Below are 27,846 nucleotides of genomic sequence, written 5' to 3'. Positions count from 1 at the left end.
ATCCAGAGAAGATGCAGTCCTTGTCCAGAGGGACTTACCAGCAGGACATCAAAGATAACTGTGACAGATGAAACCATGTGAGGCAAATGATCAGAGGGTTCCATAGTTTTATTTTGCATTTAGCTTTTCTTTTCCCTGCCTCCCCTAGCCTCAAGCTTCCCCTGCTCAGCTTTCTCCCTTTACTCCACTGCTTCTCCTTCCCATTCCTCCCCTTCTGCTCAGTGTTCCCAAGAGCCAGTGCTGAGTCAAGTGGATAGCCAAAGGTGCTCAATACAGACAAAATGCTGAAGGATTGTATGCTGGGAAACAAACCAGTACCCTTCAGGATGTCCTTTAGGATGGTCCTTTAGCAACTTTTACTCTATTTAAGCCTATTCCTGTTGGTGAGGAGTCTAATGGAATAATCCTAATAAGTAAATGAGTTTTCTAATATTGACCCTAAACATGACACTGAAAACAGGATGCTTAATGATCAAATACTGCCTTCATTGATGTGGGTAGCTGTTTGGTAACTGCAAACATTGTATTTTCCTTCAACACACTTCCATTCTCTGTGTACAGTTACCCACATACACAACTCCCCTTTTCTGAGGCCCAGTTCTTCTGAAAACAGGCAGAATGTTTTCACCAATGTAAATGGGAATGGGATCAGGGCACAGATAGCACTGTTTGTATGCACGACTGACTTCAAAGTAATCCACCCATGCAGTGTAGAGTCTGGCACTATTTGATGTCCTCTACTCCCAGCCAGATAGGAAACACAGGTCTGACTGGTCTCTGCTGACTTAGCACTGCCTACATGTTGTCATCTGGGTCAGGTGCACCAAACCCAGGAGCTGGTGTTTCACATACTGAATCCCTACAAAAGCTATCCTGCAGTCACATGAAGGTTCATCTGACCCCATGTTGGCCATCCCTCGGAAATCTACTCTAGTTTTATTGTTAAAAAATGTAAGGAAGGTTTTTTCAAAGAGTTGTGAAAGACTGGCTACAAGGGCACATAGTGACAGGACAAGGGAAAAAAACTGAGAGTAGGTTTAGATTAGATATTAGGAAAAAAATCTTTACTGTGAAGGTGATGAGGTACCAGAACAGGTTTCTGGAGAAGTTGTGATTGTCCCACCCCTGAAAGCATTCAAGGCTAGACTGGACAGAGCTCTGAGCAACCTGGTCTAGTGGGAGGTGTCCCTGTCCACAGCAGGGGGGTTGGAATTAGACGATCTTTAAGGTCCCTTCCAACGCAGGCCATTCTTTGATTCTGTGATTTAATGAGAGCTGGGTTGCTAAACACAGACTGTACCTTTGGAAAATCTGCTCTTTGTCACAACTTTTAATTTCTACAAATTTTAGAGTTTTGGAAGTTTTTATTTCCAGGTCATATATTCTGTGACTTTGTGAAGTGAAAAACACTTCTAGTACCAGATGTTTCTTAGCCTCAAAGCTACATATATCCCACATGCTTTTTGACCTGGTCTTACAGAGGCTGTGAAAGCTCACTTTTTTGTTTCTCAATAAATGAAAACTTTCATGCACTGATCATTGTTCCATCCAAAGGCACACTACATATCAGCAAACAAAAGTAATTTTACAGAGAAACTTTTGCATATGGCTTGAAAGAAAACCCATCAAGAATTGACAATGCTAGATGATCTCCCCAGCGACATTCAGGAATAATGCAGTTTCACATTTACATCAGGGACAAAAAGCAACGGACACATTTAAATAATCATTAAAAATTAAATGCCTGACACACGGTAGGTTTCAACCCTGTTCTGTCAAACATCTTCTGGAAATCTTTTCTGGATATTATCTGAGGCCTTCTCATTTGCGTTGTTCATGAACAAAAGCTTTGTAATGGAGGTTCAAGTGTATGTATTATCAGCACAAGGTTCTCTCCAGGGAAATTAAGTGAAAGGATGTTTTTCTTGTCTTCATGTTTGACATTCAGGAGTAGTGACGAGATAAGGTAGGCACAGGAGTCTCTCAGAAAACGACCAGATAGCAATCGCAGCATTTCATAAGGATGTGAACCGTTCATCATCTGCTGGAAAGACACCATTAATGTGGCCTGCTTTTAAATCCAGCACTTCACAAGGCAGCCCATTTTCTAATGTTACTGTCACTTCAACTTTCTCTTCTAAATTTTCTCTCTCTGTTGACTCTTTATTCTTTCTAAAAACAAGAAAGAAAAAATCATCTTATTCTGTTGACCCGCATCACTCATCACGATTCCACAGACAGAAAACTGCATGTTTAGTCAGAAGTTTGTGGTAGCTTAAAGGCATAATCTTGTGCACATCTTTGCTGTTGTAAATACACCATGGAAGATGGGAGGCCCAGATTGGAAGCCCTGGTTTAGTGGTTTGACCTCAGGATTGGGAAAGAGAAAACCCAAAGTAAACATGTTGTAAGTATGTTTTAAATATCATTTCACCTTCTTATTCTGTAAAGTGACTGGAGGGTGCCGAAGGAAAAGCTGGTGCAAAAGAAAAATCAAAAAAATCCCTAAATCTTTTTATTTTACATCAGGAAGGAATGGACTAAACATCTAATCTGACCCTGTAATGTATGTCATAGATCTCACCTCATAATGTGTACAAATTAAAGCATACATTTTAGAAACAGATCAGCTTCAGACTAACTATAGTCTCCAAATGTGTAGGCTTGGGTGCCCTCACACTCCAGGATTATCTTCTCCAGAAGTTAGGCACTCTTAATGCTGCAAATCTTTTTTTTCTTCAAACTTCATTAACATCCACATTCCTACCCAATATTTTATACTTTTATTTTCTAGATCAAACAATTGCACAGCTTTCACTTTTTCAGGCTTCACTTCTCCCAGAAAACATATTAAAATAGTTGCTGAATAAAATTATCTAAATTAAAAAAAATCTAAACCAGAAAATATAAAAATACAACCATAAGAAGATGTAATAGAGAAATATCAGTCAATATGTCACAACATTCCTTTAATTCCAGATTTATTTTGACCTTGAGAACTACTAGTTCATAGTTGAAAAACCTGACGTACTTTCCAGCCTGCGGCATCAGCGGTTTCAGAGGATAAGAAACTCAAAGGTCAGCTGCACTGCTTCTTCCTATCCCACAGCATGTACTGTAACAATCTGACTCAGGACAATCATAAAAATCTGACTCAGTGTAACTGCTAATAAAAGTGATATTAACAATAATAAAATTTTATTGGCCTTTGGAAGATTCTTGGTATTACAGACTTGCTAAAATAAACCTGGGGTGTAGTAGCGGAAACCTCTGACCTCTGGTTGCTGTATCTGCTCTTACACTGATAAAAGGAATGTTCTTGAATACAAAACTGTGGGGACAGAACATAAAAGTTCCTAAAAAGCAGGTTCAAAAGAAATGAGAGGAGTAGAAGATGTGTGGAATTCATTGCCAGAGGAATTAAGAGAAGCAAAAAATTTCTATGAATCCAAGAGGAGACTCAGCAAGAAGTTAAGGGAAGAGAAAACATTGTAGGTAACTCAATACATGAAGACCAAATCCAGCTCAGGAAGGCCCGCAGCTGCAAGTTAGATGCTGGAAAACTAATAGAGGGAAAGACTGTGTGCTTACTCTTTTTTCACTCTTCCCAAGGCAAATGTTTATGGCCTCTGTTGCAGATGGGATTTTGTGGGGGTAGGAGTAGACTTCAGGTTACTTCAGGATAGACAGCAGAGGATGGTCCTGCCCTGGGCATGTGGCAATTCTATTACTGGAGAGGGAGGTGTCCTATCACTGCAATGGCAGGAGAACAAACACAAGGCTGGGAGACAGTGTGTCTGATCCAGCCCACTGGAGAGACAAGGGCTACAGTCACGTGGAGCTCTTCGATCTGCAGGCAGCTGCACTTGCAATTTTACATGTTGGCAGTGATGCACAGTGAAGACCTAATTAAGTTCAAGAAATGACACATGAGTTTAACTCAATATCCTTTACAGGCCAACCATGCTTCCCTGCTACCCTGAGCATAAACAGCCTGAAGCACCTACTTTTGAGCTTATCTGAACTGAGGTATTTAACTGCTACTTTAAAGGCCTTTAAAGATAAAATGCCAGATTTATGAGAAGTCACTGCCATCCTTGGGGCCAGCTGTCCAACACAGATCACCAGGCAACAGAGTTCCCATTATGTAAGCTCTGGTTGGGTTTCCAAGAAAACTAATTACTGGACATGCTCAAGTCTTTGACAACCTGATCAGTTACTTCAGTGTCTGAAAAAGAGATCAGCACTTCTGAAATTCTTTTCTCCCTGTCTGGCTCTTTTTCTCAGGAAACCAAATCACCCAGACCATCCTTTTTTACCACTCCAGTCTTTGCAACAGTAGATGGAAGAAATACGTGCTCACCCTCTCTCTCATTCCACCGTCCCTGCTTGCAGATGTTATTGATGTGAAAGGAGGGTTAGAGTTCAGCCACAGACAAATCTGCTCTGAGGAAAGGTTATATATACAGGCAGAGTAGGGAAACAGAGGAAGAAGTGAAAAGAAACGTAACAACTAAAAGGACAAGAGCATGAGACAGAGAGGGTGCCAAGTGACCTCAGGCAGGCAGCAGCAAGCCTGGTGATATGCCATGTAATTTACACCACACTGAGAGGAAGTGCTCAAATTCTGCTGAGTTATTTTGAAAACACAGGGAGGAAACTTTGTCTTTCAGCATGATATGAAGCATAAATTATTATTTTAGCTAAAAAAATCATAGCTATTTAGCATAGTTTATTTATATCACACTTATTTGAAATGTTCAAAGAATCCCTTTAAGTCAGGCACTATAAGGACACACAGAGCCATGACATGACACGGAGGGCAGGTATAGGCTTCAGGTTCATTATTCTCTGTTTTTTCAGAAGAGGTTTCCTATGTTCAAGGCATGAAATAACTCAGTCCATACAACGTGGTTGTGACAGGGCTAAAACTATCCATATACTCCAAGTCCCTGCCCAGACTCTTTCCCCAACAGCATCTTTCATCTATTCTTTTTTGAATTTTGGGGCTTTTTGAAAATGGAAGGAGATTTTGGAAGTTCATGCAACTCCTGTGAATGCAATACATAACTGAAGGGATTCTGGCTACACTACTAAAGGTTGTCTATGAGAAGCACTTAACCTTCACAATAAGTGTTGTTTTTCTGAGGTCTTTTAACGTTCTTCAAGGTAATAAGGAGGCAGAAAGCAAAAGTTTCTGCAACACACAACTTTTCATATATTAATCCTTTGTTCTGATATATTTGAGGATGCAATCTATCATAGTCAATGATTTTAACACTATCTAGTTGTCATCAGAAATTTACCTTTTCAGTTCTTCTGCTGTTCCTGTATGAATCTATTGCTGAAGACATAATTTTGTGTTAACCTAACCTCTGTGGCAGCCAAAAGCATGGCAGAAGTTGAACTTCTCAACTCAGCTGAAAAATTTCTATTCCTTATGCCCAACTCAGAGCCAACAGAGATGGCAGGATCAAAACTCCACCTACTCTGTGTTGCTCCAACATGCTCACACTAAGGAAGCATGAATAGTCTTCTCTTTTTCACCAGTGCCACCACAGGGCAGAAACTGAGAGGAAAAGAGATTCTCTCTCTCCTACCCAGACAGCAAATACCTAAACTCATGGGGAGATCTGCCCATGAACCTGTGAAGGGCTGGGTGCTTCGGATTCATCAGGTCATGAATGGTAGGTGAGACCCACTGACTGTTCCGTTGAGCAGGCCCTCTTTGGCCATACATTAATCATTATTGTGTTCTCTACTGGGTCTTCTCAAGCTGCAGTAGCAAAAATTTTTTTAGGCCTGCCAGCTTTTGGCACTACTGCCCTGGAAGGAGCTCAGTCACTGCCAGCCCTCTCCCACCTGGTAACTACGTGGGTAGACTGTGAGAGGAGGTTCCCTGTGGCACAACAGACCTTTGGAATAATCACATCAAATGTCTTTGTAAAGCTCATCTCTAGTTAGGTGGCCTCCAGGATCATATTCTGACAGTCCCCATTTCCTCATTACATCCCAGCATTACTAAGGCATCTATACTTCACAGTTAAAAATTTTAACCCCTTTCCTCAGAAAAGGACTGTGTTGTCTTTACCTAGGAAGGGAAGGGGGCACAGCTACAATTTCTCTGAGGCTGCTCTGAAACACAAAACCAGCTCAGCTGACCTAACAAGCCAATATTCCATTAAAATAGAAGAAAGGCTAAGCCGCTTACTTCTTGTGTTTCTGAATCCCTGAAACAATGAGGAAAACAATCCCAGCCACAATGAGACAAAGAACAACACCAAATACAATAAGCCAGACAGGCGTAGAGGGTTCAACGGGAGGTGATAAGGTTGAGGTTATCTTCAGGAACTGCAGTGTTTTGTCACTCAGTAGAAAGGCACTGTTGATTCTGTTCCGGTTCATCCTTCATTTAAAAAAAAAAAAAAGACTATCACAACTCTTTATAAATATATTGGATAAGCTAAAGACACAGAAGAAAATAAAAGAATTTTTCATTAATGTGCTGCAAGTCTGGTAGGACTGAATTTGGTCCAGCATGATGAGTTAAAGGCTTTGGATGTCGTCTACCTTTAGTGGGGGTTGGCCACTTCTACCAGGCAACTAGCAATAGGACAAGAGGACACAGCCTCAAGCTGTACCAGGGGAGGTTCAGGGTGAATAACAGGAAGAATTTCTTCACTGGAAGGGTGGTTAAGCACTGGAATGGGCTGCCCAGGGAGGTGGTGGAGTCACCGTCCCTGGAGGTGTTTAAAAAATGACCGGACATGGCACTTAGTTCCATGGTCTAGTTGATAAGGTGGTGATCAGTCAAAGGTTGAACTTGATGATCTTGGAGGTCTTTTCCAACCTAACTGATTCTGTGATTCTATGATTTTATGATTCTGTGCTGTTGGTAGGATTACACAGACCTTCACTTTAACATAGACCTTGTCAGTAATCCATAAACACCCACCCACTTCCAACATTTTGAACACCAGATTGTCATACGTATTTATCTGAAAAACTGGGAAATACAGATGATATCTGAAGTACAGAATTATTATTTATTTCTGGTTTGGACCATGTGCTGAAGACATAGCAGGCTGCAATTGGTAAGGTTGTCTCCCTTGTCTTGCTCATGCAGCATTCAAGATTAGAATGGGAGTGGCAGATATACCCTGCAATGCTCAGGGGATTTACTTATAGTGCCCCTTGGTCTCTCAAACTGAACCATCCTGCATGTTATGGGCCAGTACATCTGCCCCTGCTGCTGTAGATTTTCTTAGATCCATGAGGGACAGGATACAGCTGGGTCCAAAAGAATCCACTCCTATTGTCAATATGTCCTTCTTCTCTGCAGGATGCAGCTAAAGGGATTTGTATTTTGCACATTTTTCCCATTATGAGAAACTGTAAGTCTGAGAAATACACTTTTTCATGATTAGTACAATTGCTACCCTGTAATGGGATATCTTCACGCATTTTCACTACCTGTAATCATTTGCAGGTATTTCTGAATATTCTGAATCTAAGCAGCCTTAAGAGACTTCAGCAGTATCTTCCATTAGCTGTTTCAAAATATTAAAGATTTTTGAGAAAATGTGTTACACGTATTGGTCCTGAGAAATTCTTTTTGATTGCAGTTGTATGAATTAAGGCAGCTCTTTTTTGTATAAAATTAAATTTATTTACCATACAGAAAGTATTTCCTAAGAAAAGATGTATGGGAAATACAGGTAAGATTTTTCAAAGTTCTTTTCCTGGAAATCATAATGTTTGGCTGTCCCTTAGACAGGAAGTTCTTAGCCTTAATGGAAAGCCAACATTCCTGGAGGGGACTGAAAGCCATGGCATGTTATAAGACTCATTATACGGTAAGCTGTGTGTCATTTAGAAAAGATTTCCATCCTTACTGATATGAAAGGGTCATTGTGAACAGATGAAATAAGCATTGTTCACCCTCATCTAAAGGCTGGAGTTTCAGAATTATATACACATGCAGGCACCTACAAGTGCATTTCATGTGTGTATATGCATCACTATATCTTGTGTATATTTATGTAAGATCTTGACTCTCATAGAGAGCTCTGAAATGGTTTACCTTCCTTTTTATTCTTACTTTGTAGAGACTATCATACAAAAAAATTCTGGTTCACGGCTAGTGTTGTTACAAGCTACTATAGTATGAAGAATTAGAGTAAAGGTTTAGTGTGGAAGCCTGCAATCAGAAGCAATTGAACAGAAAGTATTTTAGTTTTATAGACCATTTTATTTCTTGCTTCTAAATTAGATAGGAATTAAAACTTTTCATAAATAGCATATTGTTTATCAAGTGACAGACAACAGTTAAAAAACCAAACAATAATAGCATCCAATTTCTGTGCCAAACAGGGCACATAAAAGACTTAAATAAATCAGCTTATGCTACTGAATGTATCAAAGAATAACAGAAATGCAAAAACCCCGCATTCCAGCACTCTTACAGAGAGCTTCAGTGAATAAATAATCTGCTTTCTCCACTAATGCTATGAAGCTATTGTTTGGTGTCTCTGTAGGAAATAGTTTAATCTGCTCATAAGCTTAAATTAATCTTTCCAAAAGAAGGCATACTCATTCATCAGGAATTAGGCATTACACCTCCACAGAGATAACATGAATTTTCAAGACAGAGCACAGAATGCCTTAAAACAAAGAGGTCCATTTTCCACCCTGTGCTTGAGAAACGTACATGAGTTATGCTGCTTGTGGGACTCATCCCTATAAACCCCTTGTGAAGGTTTGGTGGACAACTGAAGTCAGACTACCTACTTTTTCTTTTCCCTCATCAGTTCCACATTCTTGCTTTTATTTGCTATAGAGTGTGATTTTTTAGTAGAAATCAAACCGATTTGTACCACACAGTACTTTGTACAAGCAATGCTCAGCTATGATATTGGCTGGCATTCCAGAACCAGCTGGTATGAAAAGAATGTGAGCATAAGATTGTTTAAGCCAGGTTGGGACACAGCCAGCTCTGCTAGGAGTTCACACGAGCTCTTCTCATGTGAAAGCTCAACTTCTAAATTAAATCAGTTGAACTGTTAGTGAGAAGCACTGAAAGGGAGTCTACAGTCATTAGTCCAGGTATAGATGTGCATGTAGCATGAAGTGAAAGTTAAATTACATTAATTCCACCCAGAAAGTGTGTAATTCCATCATCTGAGGGAGAAGGCTCTCTTGCTGGGAAATGTAGCAGTTGGATGAGAGCACTGTATATGCCACACACCGAAGGGTAAATCACAGGTAGGGCTCTGAAAAGGGGCTAAATTTCTTCTGAGCCCTCCAGCATTAACAGAGACTCTTTCCAAAGTTATAATCCCAAGGCTCACATGCTCTGCATTGTGTGGGACTGTTAAAAATTCTCTGATCTTACATTCATGAAAGAGTACTGACCCCTTGGTGTTTTAACTACTTGGATTAATTCATCCTTAAAGAGGAAGTGTGCTCATTCAAACAAGGCCTAGAGAGAGAAAGTATCCTCAGTACGCAAGGAAGAAAAGGTTGCAGAAGCAGTGATTGTACCTGATGGCTGCCTCTACCACACTTCCAGGAACAGTTGTCACATTTTTGGAAGAATCTGTGACCACAAACCAAAATGACACCCGATCTGTCACATTGCAGAGCAGCACATTGGAAATTCTGCAGGTATTAAAAAAAAAAAATAAATTAAAGACGCATGAAAGGAATTATTGAAATATTTTAGATTTTCTTAAAATGTTGCTCTCATCTAAGCCCCCTTGGAAATCTCATTTTTAAAAAAGTTAACACTTAATGATCAAGAAAGAAATATCACTCACAGCATTTCCCATTTCCCAATATGACAAAAAAAATTAAGCTTATTAAGACCAAATGAGTCTTCAAATAAATTTTTGAATCTATTACAAACTTGTATGGTCTTGGACATACATTTAGCATAATCAAATGGAAAAATACATATTTGAACATTAATCATCAGGGCTGTGACAAAGACCATATAATGAGGCAAATGCATTGGTGGACTAGAAATATTGGTTTTGACAGCAAACACCTGAGCAACCAGGCATTGGAAAGTCCCTACATGATTGTCAAGTGAGTGCAGTTCTTCTACAAGACACATTTTGTTGGAAGGAAGATTAGTGGAATTGATGATGAGTTTTTCAACATCTTTGTTCACAGAGCCAGGTAGAGTGGAGGGAACAAGCTCAATTTAGTCATTCTACTGGCCTATGCCTTTTATCTTATGCTGCAAAAAATTATGCATATTATATATTTTAAAGGAAGATTGCTCAGCTTTATGTGAAGTTATTAGTGGAAGGGCATAGGCACAGAGCTTCTCATGGCATACGACGTAAACGGTGTGCGAAACGCCTTTTTTCAGATTCTTACAAACGGGGTTTCTGACGCTAACACTAGTAAGTGGCGGAACTACCAGAAAATCCTCCTGGAATGACATCACCGTGAGTATTTAAGCTCGGGAAGCGAAGGCTCAGACGCGCCGGGGTCACGGCCGCGCCTGAGGGCCGCCACTGACCCCGCCCGGCCCGCGCCCTGCTGGGCAGCGCCACCTGCCGGCCGGCGGCGGGAACGGGGAGCGGGCCTGAGGGATGGATGGGGCTTGGGCGGGAAGGGATCCTGCAGGTCATCTAGTTCCAACCCCTCTGCGCGCACAGGGAAACCTTTCACTAAACCAGGTTGCTCAAAGCCGCATCCAGCCCGGCCGTGAACACTTCCAGGGACAGGGCATGCACGATTTCTCTTGGACTACATGATGCTGTATCTCACCATCCTCATTGTAAAAAATTTGTAATAACTAATCTAAATCTATCCCTTTACAGTTTATAACTGTTACCCCTTGTCCTGTCACTACAGACCTTAGTAAAAAGTCCCTCAATCTCTTTCTTGTAGGCTCCCTTCAGGTACTGGAAGGTGCTACAAGGTCAGCCCAGGGCTTTCTCTTCTCCAGGCTGAACAAAATACTCTCAGCTTTTCCTCATAGGAGAGGTGCTCCATCCCACTAATCATCTTGTTGGCCCTACTCTGGACTCACTCGAACAGGTCGATGTCTCTCCTGTGTTCAGGACCCCACAGCTGGATGCAGTACTCAAGGTGGGGTGTCACCAGAGCAGAGCAGAGGTGCAGAATTCCCAACCTCAACTTGCTGGTCGCACCTCTTTTAATGCAGCCCAGGATATGGTTGGCCTTCTGAGCTGCAAGTGCATATTCCAGAGAGATATGCAATAAAATGGAAAGCAGTGATTTTGCAGAGCTGAAATATTCACTTTTACCTCTCTGGAACTATATCAATTTGGCAAATACAAAGAATTTTTAGGGATAAAAAAGGAAAGCCATCCTCTGGAATTTGAAAAGATGTTCACATGAGTTTGCTGGCAACAGTCAGAAGATAAAAGCAGATTTATTCTTCACAAAACAAAAGCAAAGCACAAAATATACAGGAGGGGAGGGGAAAAGCGTTTACTTTTGGCTGGTGGCTGGCAAACTTTTGTTGACTTCACAGAATATCTAAAACTGTATCTACAGAGGAAATTTACAATCAGGGGAATTTATAACAGTAGGACCCAAAACTTTATGCCATAGTTCCTAAAGCTGCAGTTACTGTGGCACAATCAAATACTGGGCCGGGGGGGAAATTTGGGGGTGTGTTGCCCTACAGACGTTCTTGAAATGGCATCAGTAAGAAAAGTTTGATCCCCAAAGAGAAAGATAAATTTGGTAGAGAAGGATTGGCAGAATGCCCTGTCTTTCTCACTCTCTTTCAGAGACTCTTCAGCCTGGGGTCTTTCCTCAGTGCCAAGGTTTTCAGAATGAGACAGGGCAGTCAGTCACCAGAGGGGTAGCATCTCTCTCTCTCTCTCTAGAACAAACAGCACTGAATCAATTGGGCAGCAAGGATTGCACTAGGATACGTAAATTTTGCTGCCTTTCTGCTCCCTGTTGTGTCTAAAATCCTTGCTCCATTACAAGCATCCAAAACTTGGCTTCACTGCCGCCACTTTTTCATCAGCGGAATCTGAATGCTGTAAATCCTTCCAGGCCCCAAAAAGAATAATACAGCTCACAAGAAATTCAAAGGGGATTGAGTAAACAGCAAAACAGACTGGTTCAACAAGCACCAATGTGGCAATGTCCGTGCAGCAGGTGCACCTTTTTTTTCTCCTGCAGTATTTGCTTGCAGGTCTGATTCACAACATACAGAAGCATTGCAACTGTGCAGTCACACTGTACAGATCTGAGAAACATGGCTTCTTCATGTACTAATCCACTGCATTTGTAAACATATATGTAGACATCTTTTTTTTCCTTAGCAGTTGATAGACTTTTTACATGGAGATTACGGGAGACTGTTATCATCAAAATGACAAGATCCTGGTTTGGTCTTATGGCATCACGGCAAAAGTCCAAAATTGCATTTCCTTTAATATACGCAAGTGAACACCAGTGACTAGAGTAGAGGAAATCCTGGCAGTTCCTTGCACTAAAACACCACCATTGTTCCTTATGGAGATTTAAAGGAATGTTTAGGGGTAAGAAAGAGCTACTAAAGAGCCAAAGGGAGCCAGGTGCCTACAGTGGCCATTAGGTCATGAAAGAACCACAGTCCTATGGCTTGAGTGCCTGTCTCCAGCTCTCTCAAAAGCATCACAGCTCTTCCAACCCAGGGCTGTGCAGCTACTTCTGCAAACGAATGTTATTTTCTTCCCTTTCATGAGCAGCAGCCACAGAATCACCTTGATGTAACAGTTTTAACTCTAGCAGCTTATTTTGTTGTTATAAATGGTCACAATATTTTTAGTATCAAAAATAGATGGTTTTAGGAAGATGAATAACGTTGATGAATTTTTTGCTGGTCACTTTGGAAGAAAACTGCAGGTTTTTTAATCTATAAATGAGAGGAAGATGTACCAAAAGTAGATTCTGTTACTTGAATGAAAGCAAATGCCATTACATTCTTTCTGCTCTAAAGATTAACTGGTCTCACACCCAAAAGAGATGCATATTATTTCAAATGAGTCACAGATTAGAGAAACACAGACTACAGACAATAATTTTTTAACACTGAGAGATCAAAGGTTGGCTGACGTAGTTCATGACTATATGTATTAAGAATCAATTGAAAGCCCATATGTAAAAGGAAATAAAGGGGGTTTAATTCTCCACTGAAAAAGAAGTATTTATTTGATCTGTATTAATAGTTTCTGAGTTATTTGATGGATCGTGTCTTTCTTCTGTTTCACACAAACTTGAAAATTTGACAAGCCTTTCAAACATTAAACACTGCTCCGTGATTTATTAAATTTCAGTTTAGAAATTAACTTTAGAGAACTCGAGGTGTAACATGCCATTCTGTCCATTCTGCATTGGGTCACTCAGTGGTTACACAAGGGCAACAACAGCATCAACTGCTGTTTGTGGCAACACATTCAAATGTTTGTCATCACCAGTTGGCTTTTATCCAGCTTCAGAAGCCTCACAAAATATCAAATACCTTTGAATATCAAAAACTATGGGACAGACTGCAACAATGGTTATCCTGATCCACCAGACAAATTATTCTGGGGCCTGATCCAGTTTGCTGAAGTTAATGGCAGTTGGTCTCGTGGGATATAGTCGTGGCTGTGAGTTACTTGAGGGCTGTGGGTGTGTTAGAAATTAAGGGGATATTAAAGGGGAAGTTTGTCACATCCTGGCTATGGCCATGTGCATAATGTATATCCTGGCAGAACCAGTATTTAGTTATGTAAAATAATGGTGAATTTTTCAAAATCTTCAATTAAGCAGATGCAAAATTTGGGTAAGTTTAAATGCTACCAGAATGTAGTCACAGGCAATTTGTTCTTTTATGACAGAATAATTGGTCACTGGTCTTTTACGGCTCCTGAAGAAAATATGTTGGCATTTGCCTGCAAAAGCTCCTGTAGTGAAATGCAATTTATTTGCCAGTAGTGTAATGTAATTTATTTGCCACAAGCTCCTGCTTCTGCCTCCCTCTTCAGCACACTGCAAGCCCCTGCCGCTATCCTCACCAGCTATGCCACAGTGCCATTCCTGTGCACAGCATGCTGCTGTGTCCTGAGTGCCCCCACACCTCCATGCCCACTGCAGAGGGGATGGAGAGGGAGGGCACTCCTGCCTTCCAGCTGTCAGCCACACGGGTGGGGAAAGGGGGGTGTTATTTCCAGCACATCTAACAGGATGGAGGCTTTCACAGCCTTCCTGCTCCCATGTAACAGGTAGATTATTTGAGGTGTATCGGGAGGTTCATCTGGCCTCTCTGTCCCTGAACTGGGGCTCTGGGGTCCCTTGGGATTTGGGAAAGATCTGTGAATAGGATACTCCTCAATCTGTTGCCTAGAAGTTGTACCAGATCTCAGAGCTGCACAACTGCCCTTCAGTTGACATGCTGTCTATACTGCTGACTGTAAAGGCACCTCTAAGTCCTAGATGAGTTATCAGTTATACCTCCAAGGTATACCTCAACAAGTTATACCCCATGAGGAAGTCAATGCCATCTTAAAAAGAGCTAAAGATGCCCAAAGCTGGCTTCTTCTGAACTGAAGACTTACTGACTTCTTTTCCAAACAACTTAGTAGCAGGAAATTATTTATGTGTGCAAGACCACCTCCAAACTGGAGTAACACTGATTCATCATATTTGTCCATAGGAAAAACTGTCTGGGTGGAAAATTGAATTGAGTATTCTATGATTTTCCAGAGTGGGTACAGATAACTGCCATTAAAAATTTAACTCCTTTCATACCGGCTTGATTTTTTTTCCATTCCTGCACCAACCCTTCTAGTATTATTTGAGTCTGCAGAAAACCACGGTGCTTGAAGAAGAATAAGATCACTGGCTTCTGACACAGGTTTTTTGCTTTGTGAAAGTACCATGACTTTGAAAGAAGAGAATAATTTAAAAAAAGGACCCAGGACTATAGTAAGTATACAAAAGCAAATCTTTATGGATCAGATGCTGGATGAAAATGCTGCTAATTTGAAAACCTGAGAAAAAGCCCTACAGAATAATTTGTAATTAGCTTGTATCTTGAACTAATTTTTTAAAGTGTTAATTTAATTGGTTTAGTAGCACACTTGGCTGTTTTTGTTAAGCTTGGTGGAATGGCTCTCTTGCTCAAAGGAGACCACTTCTGACGAATTAAAATGAAACAGCAAGGAATCAAATATTCCTGTGACATGGAGGAGGAAATCCCCTTCCATTTAACAGAAGTGCAGCAGCCACAATAATCATCATGTGACTAAAGTTAACTAATATCTTTGCAAATGTGCAGCATGTTTCATCTGATGCAATGACATCCTGAAGGAGTTTTATTTTTAAGTAAATTGAGAACCTTATCCTCATTAGCCTACCAGAACCCCAAGTCTTTTGTTTCAAACTGAAAAATGATGAAAAACACTAATGGAAATGCACTTACAAGGTTTTTCATTTAAGAAAGATAAGAACACACTGAAAATACACCTAGCTACTAAATGGTCCGTCTAATCTGGTATCTAATTTCATAGAGTAGCAAGGATCAGAAGCCTGAGAAGAATATTCAATACTTCAGGGTAGATTTAGTCCCAAAATCAATTAAAGGCTGATTTATATCTGAACTGCAACATCTGAAACTTCTTGATGCCAAGTAACTCAACCGCTGTGATCCTGGGGATAGAAACACCCGGCAGAGCACAGCACTGGCAGAGCTGTCCACCTTCTGGGTCTCTGAGTCAGCTCATCTTCAGCATCCTACTGAACCTGAGCTCTAAGATAGCGTGCACCAAAGCTGTTTAGTCAAAGATCTGCACTGTCTCTCTTCATCTTCCAACATGTCCCTTCGCCTCCTCTAAGTACGGTCCCCAGAAGGTGTCAAATTTTACTGCCAGGTTCTTCTTAAAGTGAATAGGCACCATCCCACTGAGATCCACAGCTGTGTCATTTCACATCAACTGGGATACTGGTTCAAAGATTGAACATTGCTTAAGACAGAGAAAGTGTGATGTTTAACATATATCGGGGTGTCAAAGAAATATACTGGAACAGTCTGCTTTTAGAATCTTTATAATGATTTCTACAGTTCAGCACAGCAGAGAACAGTCACTACATGCAGCATGGTTCATATGCAAAAGGCAAATCTGAATAGATGCTTACTGAGTTGTGCTCTTGCTGGAATATCTTCTCATTGCAAAAGCCACCATTGCTTTGAAGAGGTACTCTTCATTAGCATCCCAGGCATACTGTAAAGCAAGATGGAAAATAATTAGTTTCAGCACCAGTGCTGGCAGTACAGGGAGGCAAAAGAGTCATTGAACTTGAAATGCTGTATCGATCAAGAAAGTTAATAAATTCTCTGGTTGTGCTAAGAAAATAAATGCCCATTATTTAGTATGCACAAAGGACTTTTTCGAGCAGAAAAAAAAAAGTACAACATAAACTGTAATATAAATAATATAAACTGTAAAGAATGTTTCCAAAAACTGAATTAATCAAATGTTTCTGAAAGCTGACCAAACCAGAGATGTAAAGTTTCTTGTACCAAAGACTAGGTATATTACTAGAATTCTCCCCACACAGCTGCACCCATGGCCTAGCCTCTTTTGCTGGATAAACTCAGTTAAAGTAGAAGGCTTAAATCCACTCTCAAGGACTATTTGGCTCTGCCTAAGAATAAGTTAAAAAAACCCTAGTGTTGAAGGTAGTCTCTGGGAGTTGGACACCAGGACACCAGGATTTACAATGAGATTGCTGCAGGCGGTCCTTGTAACAAGACGACTCAAGTACATTACAAATTGCTACATTGTATATGAGACAAAAGAAAGAAAATAGCATCCTTACTACTTCAATAAGTAAAATACAGGCTCCAAAAACTGGTCTCTGTTGTCTTGATGAAAAATCACGCTTCCGTAATTTAAGTTTTTTGAGACAGCTTCACTGGGTTCCCCTGGGCTTTCACTCACATATGCAATTCTAATGACCTGTAAGAACTGCATCTATTACATTTTTATAGCAGGAGCCATGACTGAGGGATGCTGATTGAATTCCCCCTTTCACCTTTCAGCAGATTACAAAGATTATTAGTTCCTTGGAATTATATTAATGGAGGTTAGAAACAGCTTTCCTCAGTCAATCAGAACACAAATCTAATCTTTAATTTTCAGCATTAAAAAGTCTGATCTGTAATCGTCCAAACCAAAACCAAATGGTGTGGATACTTAACTCTGTTGACATCATGAACCTACTTTTTTTATGGTCCTTTATTACATTTTCAAAAAACAACAGTGTACTTTAAAAAGCAGTAAACAGCATTGCCAAATCTTAATTCTGGTTTTTAAATTCTGATTTTGGATGCATGGAGCTGCAATCTCTCCACAGAAAAAAAGGGAATCCAACTTTCAGGTATCAGCAGCCCTCATTTTACACTGTCAAACTGTAGACTGGGAACCTAGGCAGGGCCATCATTTAAATGGCAGAAAGTCATACTGATCATGTTTATCATCCTTAGACAAAGGAAGAGTTGTGAAATGGGCTCTCTGAGATGTGGTAAGACAGGGGCAACAAAGCTGAGGCAAGAGACAGCTTGAGCAGCACTAAAATCCAGCTGCAGTGCTGAGAACCTGGGTTCTGACTCACCCCTCTTGTCTTGTGAATGGAGCTGTGATCATACTGTGATAATGCATGCCAGCCTGGGAACTTCAACTGAAAAAAACCCCAGAAACTCTTTGGAAAAAATTATAAAAGCCTGTACTTTGATCCCACTGCTCTGAAGAAAACGTGACAGTAATGAGAGCAACTATTACTAAAAGAAAAAGAGATCATTTAATAGAGGAATTAATACAGATGGGAGCCATAAAACTATTTATCATCATTTTAAAGACATCTGTATTTAAACCATGAAGCACAATTTGCAGCACTAAAAGGGAAGATCTTTTTTTCTGCATGTGGCACTATTGACTGAATCCCTACATGCCATCTGCAGTCTTTGAGAACAAGTCCAGAAGGACAAAAACAAATCATTTGTTACCCAGTGGATTAAAACAGCTGTAGAGATAATTTAATCAGTTGTCTTGAAAATGGATGATGATGAAGCACACTTCATTTCATGCTTACATGGACACAAATGCAATGCAGCACTACCAAGTACATGTACTTGATATGTTTATGTTTAGTGCAATGCATATATACATGCACAATTTGTCACAGTCTAGTATTCCGTTTTCGTGAATAATGTGTTTGCCTAGGACTTCTTCAAGTCAGAGTAACAAACAGGGTATCTCAGAACAAGGAAAATAATTTGCAGTGAGGAATTCAACCCCGAGCTGAAAGAGTAAGCACTTGAAAAAAAAGACAGAATAAACAGAAAGCTGCATGAAATGGGGGGAGGAGACTGGCAGAGAAAGCTCAGAAGAAATCGGGGGTCTGCCTGAGTGAGGAGAAGATGCTGCAGACAACCTTCTGGGTAGAGGGGCAAGAAGCCCCAGGTAAATGGAAATTAGACAGGAAGTAAAGGAGATGGAGATGGCTGTGGGCTCCATATGAACAAGAACTTCTATACATGACTGCATGAAGTAATATGCACAGAGGAGGCAAAATAATGAAGAGGAAAAGTAAGGCAAGAGCACCTTAAGCTAACAAACTGTATGAACTCAGGATAAGTGGGCATGAATTGCCAGAAACAAGTTTCTAATCAGTAGCTTTCTCCAGTCAGAGAGGTGTAAAGAAATCTAGAATTATTTGTGTTGGAAGGGACCCCAAAGATCATCTAGTTCCAATTCCCCTGCCATGGCCAGGGACACCTTCCACTACACCTGATTCGTTCTAATAAGGGGCTTTATATCCTCCAAATGCAAAGGCCTGGACTGCAGCTGATGACTGAGGATGTTCCTATGCAGTGCAGCTACTGCTGCACACTTTCTGCTGATATACAGGAAATATTAAATATCACTTGCAACCACACGCTATAAACATAACTGTTATCAATGAAACATTACATGATGGTACCAGAACTATTAATGTTTACCATCTTCATTGCTCTACGAAGGAACCAATGCAAAGAGCTTGGCTCAGTTGCACTTGCCATCCTTTACACATTAAGAAGGAGCAGAATTAGACATAGCTGACTGTGAAAGCCAGTCTTAAATGCCTGTTACTGAAAGAAGAAGATGATGAGGTAATGGGTGAAAGACAATGAGTGTAGATTGTTGATGGGGTGAAATGCTATAGTAGTGCTTTGAGGAAGACAAAATTTGAGTAGAATGAGATTATAAGATTGCTCTGAGCAACCTGATCTGATTTCAGTGCTGACCTGGCTTTGAGCAACAGAGGACTAGGGACCCTTTAAGATCCCTTCCCTCCTGAATGGTTCTGTGTTTTAACTAGACAGCCATTCAGACTGCAGTGTGGCTACGGACACATGGACACACGAACACACTTCCAGGTCCCATCTGGCAGCAAGACACAAGGTGTATGTCAGCCTTTCTCCTCTTCTCCCCTACGCTAGAAACAGCCTGAATACATGAGCCAAGAGGGAAGTGCACCTTCTACTTCACCTGGCTGTGTCCCCTGAGGTGCCAGCTCTTCAACTCTTACAGTTAAAATGAGTGGTGACACCAAGGTACACATCAGTACACATCACTTCTTCTCACTCCCTAGTTGCATCTGTCCCTTTTGACTTAATTCTCCACCCCTCTGCTGACTCCATGAGTAGGAAGCAACTAGTCACTAGTGGCTAATCCAGAAGCCACTCACAAAGTTAAAACCATCCTCAGAGAGATTCATAAATCACTTTCCATTTAGGCCTAGAGGCACTATGTTTCCTCTCATCGATCAGCAAGCAATGCTCTGTCAAGTACACCCATCATTTGCAAATAAAATTATAGTAACTGAACACTTACTGCATTTGAGTTGCTCTTTCCAGCTCCATTGTGATAAGACCTAAATAAATACACTAAATGGAACTCCCTGCCTCAAAGTACAGCCTACCTTGTGAACAAATTAAAAAATTGTGTCCTGTTTTCATCAGCCTCACACAAAGCAGATGGAGTGCACTAAACCATGTGAAAAGCTGCACTAACTGATTTCCTATGCCTCTGAATGTACATTGGAGCTATCCTGCCAGCCCTGGAGCAAAATTCCCACAGTATCAGGGCTTTCTGTTATTGTGTAGCTTGAAGTAACTTGGAAATGAACGAAGCGGGGCATGTCCTACTGTGACAGTATTACACTTTTCTTTGCTAAAATAAATAAATAGCATTAAAAAAAGTAAGATGTCCCAAATTCCAAAATGAATTTCAGTTTCATAGTAGTTTCAGTTTTCACTTTCAGTCATTCGCAGAGAAGTTTGCAACGGCTGTGAAAAGGAACTGCTACTACCTGTGCATTTAATAAACTTCATTATTTGTGGGTGATCTTGTGTGGCATCATACGACTTTCAACTAGTTGGTGTTCTAAAATGCTGTTCTTGATTGTCCCATTCTTAGCACTTTCACACACTTTGTGAAACTCTGTTATATGAAATAAATGACTCTCCACAAAAAAAATAGACTCCTCAGTTACTGCTTTTTTTCTTGCAATAATAAAGGGCCTTTAAAGGTAATGATTTATTTCATACCCTTTTTGAAAAAAAATTTTAAAAATGACAAATGATCAAACAAACTCCCCTTATTTTACTAGAGCTAGAGAACTAAAAAGCACTAAAAAAGGGCATTACTGGGAACTGCAATTTTCATTCTTTGCTACTATGTTGAACCAAGATTAAAATATTAGCAGTTATCTTTAAAAGGAGCTTCAATAATTTTTTGACATATTTTCAGCCATAGTATTATACTATTTTTAATAATTTTTGAAACAAACCAGTCTTGTATTACTGTTTAATTGAACTCTCTCCAACTAAGAGAACTGATTTCAATACAAATTTCCAGACATTTAATTTAGCAGGTATCTTGAATAAATCTTTGCTATTTGTCTGGTTTATAAAGTTATCAGTGAAACTTAGGTCCCTGCTAATGTTACTTTAAATTACCTGATACTTCAGGGTAATTTTAGAACAGCTTCTATAGTCATAGGGAGTTTCTCATATCACCAATCTCTTATAACATGTAACCTACTGCTTTTTGTTTCCCAGGGCTCATAACACAATCAGACACCACACTTCCAGTGCAGATGACTGTCCAAGACATTTCATATCTAATTTTATGCTGAGCCTGTTAACATGCTGCAGATTTGTCCTAAGTATTCAAAACTACCAGCAAAGTACTGGGATCTGACATATTAAACAGTGCCTTAGATCAGGAAGGATCATTCTGTTAACTAATGTCTCAATCTCTTACATATATCTCCTAGTACTCACACCAGTACTTCTGCATTAAGCCCAAAGATCTGAATTAAGCCAAAGCAGTTCAGTCCTCATGAGACAAGCCTGTGCACCACAGGCAGAGAAGAAAGGCCACTATCCAAAGCCCTCCATTAGTAGGGAATTGATGAGACATGCTTGAATGATCTCTACAGTTAATGCTTGTCTGAGAGCCTGATATAAAGTCCCATTTCATAAAGACCTAAAAATCTTTTCCTGCTTCTCTTCCCAGACATGCTTGACTTTACAAGTAGCACTCTCTAGCAGAAGTGCTTTTCCCAAAATACAGACTTACATTTATGCAGCACCTCTCATGCATAAGGTGTAACATTCCTACTGCTTTTCCAGAGGAAAAAAAAAATCTTTGACAGAAAATTATCTTTATGAACAGGCGAGCTTTATACTTCTCTTAAAGGATGACATTTTAAGGAATGGGCTAGTCAAATGTCAAGAAATGAATCCCTGGATCATGATTTCAGCAAGCTATTACAATTAACACTGTAAAACAATTTGCTTGTGTTGCCTCCAGAAATTTTACAGTATATATTACTTCTATTTTGGCAGATATTCAGTTAGGAAGAATATGTGAAGATGCTTTACTTACTGCATTGTCCCCCAAAGCTGTTTTGATGCTAATCCGTACTTTGAAAGCATTCTGTGCATCTGACACAAAGAGAAAAAAGCAAACATATATTGATAGTCAGCAAAAATAGGATTTTAAATAATTTACTTCCCTAATTATTTCATGAATGGCAGCTTCTAAATGTGTCTTAACAGATCACCTGTATAAGAGAACAGAAGTTACTAGCACGAAAAAAGCCCTACAGAGATTTACCATGACCTCTTTAAGTGAGATCAACTTCCATACTTAATTTGCAAACTCCTAAAAGAAGTGAATGCTCAGCATTTCAATCCTCAAATTGAAGACTACAGTTAAAATAAAAATCTGAGAAGCTGGCAGCTTTGTAGTCATAAAGTGATACCTACTTTACTTGGGGAACGACGGGAATCAGCTCCAAATCTTACCTGGTTTGCAGAGCTCAGCATGAGCAATAGCAACTACAGAGAGTATAAGCAGCAAAGCCCGTAACATTCCGTCAGCATGGAAAGGTTGAGGCAAAAAGAAGTCGAGTCTCCCCTGTAAAGCACTCTTAAACTTTCTGTGACCCAGGATTAAAGCATCAGGAGCACAAGTGAGCAACCAAGTAAAAGGTTTAATAATTAACCCCCGTTATCTTAGCTAAAAACAGGCACTAGAAACAACTGTCTTCTCCTAGTTATTTACTACGTTTCTCTGTAACAAAAAAAAAAAAAAAGACATAAGTTTTTAAATTTCCTTCTTTCTTTTTAGAAAAATACAGAATGTCACAGGGCGCTCCAGGCCAACCTTTTTTTTCCCACAGCTGCAATGTCAGACAGACACACAAGATGTCTGTGGGATGTCACACCAGAGGAGCCAGCAACTGTGACCCACAGCAGCTGAATCGGACAGTTGCCTGCCACCAGATCCCAAAGGAAGCTGCCACCTGTCTTTCATGGGAAACTGTCTGGCCCCACAGAGGGTCCTTGAGGATAAAGGAAGACTGGGCACCCTTTTCACTCCTCCAAAAGAAAGGTGTGATGAATGCAGAACCCTCAGCCCCAAAAAACAGGGCTCTGGATTTGCCCCTCACTTGCCTTTGAACTCACAGCACTTCTGAAGGGTCACTCTGGTGGGCACAGTGCTGTGTCCCCCCATTTCCACCCTGGTCCCACTCCTGCATCCTGGCTCAGGAGCTGGTCTGAGCCAAGCAAAGCAAATACCTTGTTCTACTCAAAAACACCCCGCATCTGAGGCATAGCTTTGCATGAAAAGAGTTGTTATACATATGGAGAAATACGTCACAGGCTTGTTACAGTAGGAACGAGAACAAGAAAAGGTGCAATAAAAGGACATGAGAAACATGTTGAATAGGGACATGTTCTTGTTTTGTAGACATGATATGCTGTGTATACATATAAACACAAGTATGGAAATATTTTAATTATGCACTCCACACTATTAATCAAATGTTTACCAAGACAAATAAACAAATGTGGAGGAGAAACAATGCAGAAACTGAAATGCATTGCAGGTACTTGAACAGTCTTTGCAATCTAGGCAGCCAGACAGGATTATTTTATTCCACTCTGCTGCTGTACTCCCCCTGTAGCCATTTGATTAATGATTAGTTCCTAAATTGAAGATTGCTTCAGAATTACTTTCAGTTGGTCCTTTAGCACTTAGAAGTGTGTCTGGAGACTGCAAGCCCAAAGACCTCCACATGAATGACAAACAGTGAGAAAATTTGACTTTACTGTTGGACTGAATTTATGGAAAACAATAACCAGTATTTACTACGTTAGAATAGCTGGACTTTCAGGTAACAGAGAACTTAACTGTTTCAGTAATTTAATCTTATTTTTAGAAGCCACTGTTAAAGGACTTGATATCCCATCTTTAAAAGTCATTACACCAAGCTGATTCCCAGGTACCTCTTCGGTCTCACTAGGCAACCAGTTCTGAGTACAAAACTATTGGATATATTATCTACTTAGATGTTCAGTCTATGCCTATGAAAACAAAAAAGTGATGCATTAATTTCTAATGACACCTTAAATTAACATGTTGTATGTACACACATCAAAAGGAGAGTACTGAAAAATGTACAGATGTATGAAAGACTATCCTGTAACATTTGTAACTTAAAAAAACTTAAAAGAATGTGAATGCAATCAGTTTCATGGTAAATTCATTTGCATTGCTTCAATAACGAGCATGAAAACTTTTTACCTTTGGGGAAAACACTGAAGAACTTGGGAAGAGAGGAGAAATGCCAAGTACTCTTTCCCTGCTGCCAGAAGGCAAATGGAACCGAGTGTCAATACAGAACATCACCTCTTTTCCCCCCTGTAAAACACCATAAATCAGTTCTTTCCCTCAGAATCACATGGAGCCGGTGTCAAAGTACATCGAAGGCACACAACGCCCAGCAGGAACAACGCAGAGGACATGACTGGATTCCCTGATCAGGGCTGCTGACTTCCAGCCCGGATGGCTGATTTTCCCCAATTTATCTTGCTGGCAAGAAGCAAGACAAATGATTTTTTCCAGCAGAGAGGGGAGGAGGCCAGGGGAAGCAGCAGTGTGATAAACACCCTAGCTCAGAGCTCACAGGGTGCACATCGTGCAGATGATATATATGTGCACAGCAACTTGGATGTGTGCCAAATGCATCCAGCTGAAGGGCCCTGTGCTTATCCAGCTGTATATGCACAGAGCACTGCACATAAGCAACTGATTGCTGCACATCTGTAAATTGTTTTTGAAAGCCAGCATGTTTTTTAAACAAGACAGGTGGACATGCAAGGTGTTAGTAAGAAAATAACTTTTCTTCAAGTGGAAATGGTATTTTTAAGTACTGTCTTAAAAAGCACTGTAACTTTTCAGGCTACAAATGGAGTATATCTGCATAATCTAAAAAGACAGATGGTTTGTATCTCTGTAATAAATGTACCTGCATGGATAACCTTCTGCCCAGCCTCTCTGCTCCCATTTTGGCCAGATATGGAGCACTGTTAAAGCATGTTTGCATTTGTTTGCCACTGATTAATCAATCAGGCATCAGTTTGCTTGAACAAATAATCTACATGCACATATGCAATGTATGTTTTCAACTCTCTACTTTGTGAGGTACTAGATTTTTAAGTAGTTCCTCTTTTATAGTACCTTTGTTTCTCCTAACTACTGTTGAGCTACAGGTCATAGCCATGAAGAATTTCATATACAATTTGCATTCCAGAAACATCACTGAACTAGTGCAAAGAACAATTTCCCTCGTTGTGCTAAATGTATTTTTCTGCCTGGTTGAAAATAAGAGTATCTCTATAATTTTTTTCAGCACTTGTGGCCTCCAGAAGTTCATCGATTATCTGTACATATATATTTAGTAGCATATATACCTAACTACCAAACAAATCAGGAGAGGACTGAAATTTCAAGAAACATGTGACTCGGTAAAGCAAACAAACAGACCCCTTCCATCTTCCCCATGTGATTAGCAAAGTACTTTTTCTGCTCCTTTCAATGTCTTTGAAATGGAAAATCCCAGGCAAGTAAAATATTGATAGCTATCCTATAAGTTAATTAACAGCTATGGCCAAACTTAACCTCAGTTTTCAAATTTGACAAATTAACAGTTTTAAACTCTGAGGAAGTTAATCTTTAGTCTTAAATAGTTGTGTTCAACTCTTATGAGGCAGGAGTCAATGTGTGTCATTCATGGAAATGTACCTGGAGAACTGCAGACCCAGTTGTGCAGAGCACTGTGCAGTTCCCCAGGGGCAATGGAAATGACAAACACTGTATGTCTTCTGCAGGCTGCAGAAAGTGATGAGATTGGGATCTAAGCAAATCTCAGTATCATCTGATAGACCAGGCTGGCTGACAAAGGTCCAGCCTGTCTCATTAAATGTGAATTTTTCCAAAAGGTTTTAGGGGAACAGGGTGTTGAAGGAGGACTGCCACCACTGTAATCACTGTAACAGTGCAAAAGTGACTTAAGTTGTCACAGAGTTTTTATCAGTGCTCACAGAAGCAGACAACACGTGAGAAATTGTTAACCCCTTGAGACAGTCATGCTGGGGGGGGGGGGGGAAGGACGTGCTCTCCAGCATTCACATGTATCACCTTGGAAAGGGCACTTGGCAGTGGAAAGCACTCAGAACAGCCTACAGTGGGGCTGGCATTGAGAGTGAGCAAACAGAGGGGGTGGGGAAGGGTGGTGCTACCACTTCACTATTGTGTTTATAGTACAACCTACAGCTCTGAAGTGTCAATGAAAACTGTCGCATCCCAAACCCACACTTCCTGGATGTTTCCTAGTTAACATGTATTTTCTGAGTCAGACTGCCATATCCCACATGTTCTCTTATGTTCATTTTCTTCAGCTCGAAAAAAAAGAGATGTACAATTCCATGAGGAAAGTACCACTCTTCTCCTGAAGTATACAGCAAATATTATGTAAGGCGAGGACAACTTTTACATAATCTATATGCTTATAAAATGTATCTTTCCTTTTTCCACACAGGGCTTGGGCAAACAAGAGTGAACACTTCTTATCTGCTTATGCCAGTCCACAGTGATGGAAATACACGAAATGGAAACCAGAAGAAGCACATGGAAAGGAAGTGCAAATGTGTGCCAGATGGAGTCTCTGCACTCTCGCTCAGATCTGCTCTACTACACATGTAGAGTTCGGTGCACACATCTTGAAAGACATGCAGAGATTTATAATGCAACGTGGTAAGTAACTTCAAGTTGTAAGATAAAAGTTTCTCTGCTCTGGGCTATTCCATGAAGTATAATCTGTACATCCAGTACCGACCTTGTCATGAGGAGGTTCACGTGACACTGTACCATGCAAGCGTATTTTTGTTTAGGAAATACAGAAGAATAAGTTCCACAAACTTCTTGAAGGTGTTCACCAAAATAAACTATGCTTGTAAAGGACTGTGGTCTGTAATTCCAGTGCAAGGACTAACAGCTATGGACAGGAATGCTACATTACTTTGGATATGTGAATGGCTCTTGCCTGGAACGGTCATATGTTTTTCTTTCTTACACTGTATCAATTAAATTGTATGAAAGTCTGTGCCTGGACTTGAACATAAAGCTGCTGTATGTGTATAAATTAATAATAAACAAAACGGAAACAAATGTAATTATACCGTATTCCTATTTTGAAGAGGATGACAGCTTTTTTCAGAATCATTATGGATATTTGTAATAGCTGTTTTGTGTTTTCTTAAAAAGAGATCCCATTTTTCACTATTGAAATATATAAGCTCAGATGGTGTCTTCCCCAAGTACATTGGGAAAATGCCATGATGAAATGTAGCACACCAATCAAAGGAATGATTAAATTTCTCAATTTTGACTCATACATAGTTTAAGGGAAGGTTAATATTATGGCACTTACTCTGTTGAAAGGAGGATGAAAAGTTATAGTTGCAATTTCCTAATGAAATAAGATTATGGAAAACATCTGGTTGCTTTTGCCAAAATTTTCATGGGTGTCAATGGTTCAACAGTTGTAAAATGCACAATACTGCCATCTTCTGTATCCAAGAAGCAGCAAATTGTATGTTATTTTACATGTATGTTCTGCATAAGAAACAGTAAAAGTAATAGTGGTAACTCCTTAACATTTTAAGACAGTCTGGGATCTGACACGTGGTTCAGTAATAGCAGAGAGGTCACAGGCTGAATATTCATTGGTCAGGTAGCAAATGTAACTGCTGACTATAGCAGTCACATGCTTGCTTTGAATAACCTCACCGAGCTTCAGAATAAGTAAGAGGATACTCATTATGCTGTTAATGAACAGCACAGTCAATTAGTCAGATTTTGACAAAGCCTGCTGTGGTGTGCTTCACCACCAGCAGCTCAGACTGTTTATGCAATATAC

General features: G+C 40.1%; 1 protein-coding gene across 1 annotated transcript; it reads right to left on the bottom strand.

Annotated features, from left to right (window-relative positions):
• Positions 1-192: 192 nt before the first annotated feature.
• CLTRN (collectrin, amino acid transport regulator) lies at positions 193-22,502 on the bottom strand. The gene is made up of 6 exons (XM_018084377.1): positions 22,385-22,502; positions 21,963-22,021; positions 16,162-16,247; positions 9,544-9,660; positions 6,212-6,406; positions 193-2,172 (listed from the first exon to the last, which is right to left on the bottom strand). Exons 1-6 carry the CDS (start codon positions 22,449-22,451, stop codon positions 2,016-2,018), a joined length of 681 nt encoding a protein of 226 aa, XP_017939866.1. The 5' UTR covers positions 22,452-22,502; the 3' UTR covers positions 193-2,015.
• Between the last annotated feature and the right edge of the window lie 5,344 nt (positions 22,503-27,846).

Source organism: Manacus vitellinus, unplaced genomic scaffold (genome assembly GCF_001715985.3).
Source record: "Manacus vitellinus isolate BGI_N305 unplaced genomic scaffold, ASM171598v3 scaffold_7_pilon, whole genome shotgun sequence".
Classification (NCBI taxonomy): Eukaryota; Metazoa; Chordata; class Aves; order Passeriformes; family Pipridae; genus Manacus; species Manacus vitellinus.
This window is presented reverse-complemented; position numbering and strand designations above follow the sequence as displayed.

What these genes read in the sequence shown, in the direction of transcription:
- CLTRN (XM_018084377.1), bottom strand. Translation starts at nt 22,451, where the DNA reads ATGTTACGGGCTTTGCTGCTTATACTCTCTGTAGTTGCTATTGCTCAT. An exon ending in GTGGTAGAGGCAGCCATCAG is followed by an intron (nt 6,407 to 9,543) that starts GTACAATCACTG and finishes TTTTAAATGAAG; the next exon opens with GATGAACCGGAACAGAATCA. An exon ending in GGGATTCAGAAACACAAGAA is followed by an intron (nt 2,173 to 6,211) that starts GTAAGCGGCTTA and finishes TCTTGTTTTTAG; the next exon opens with AAAGAATAAAGAGTCAACAG.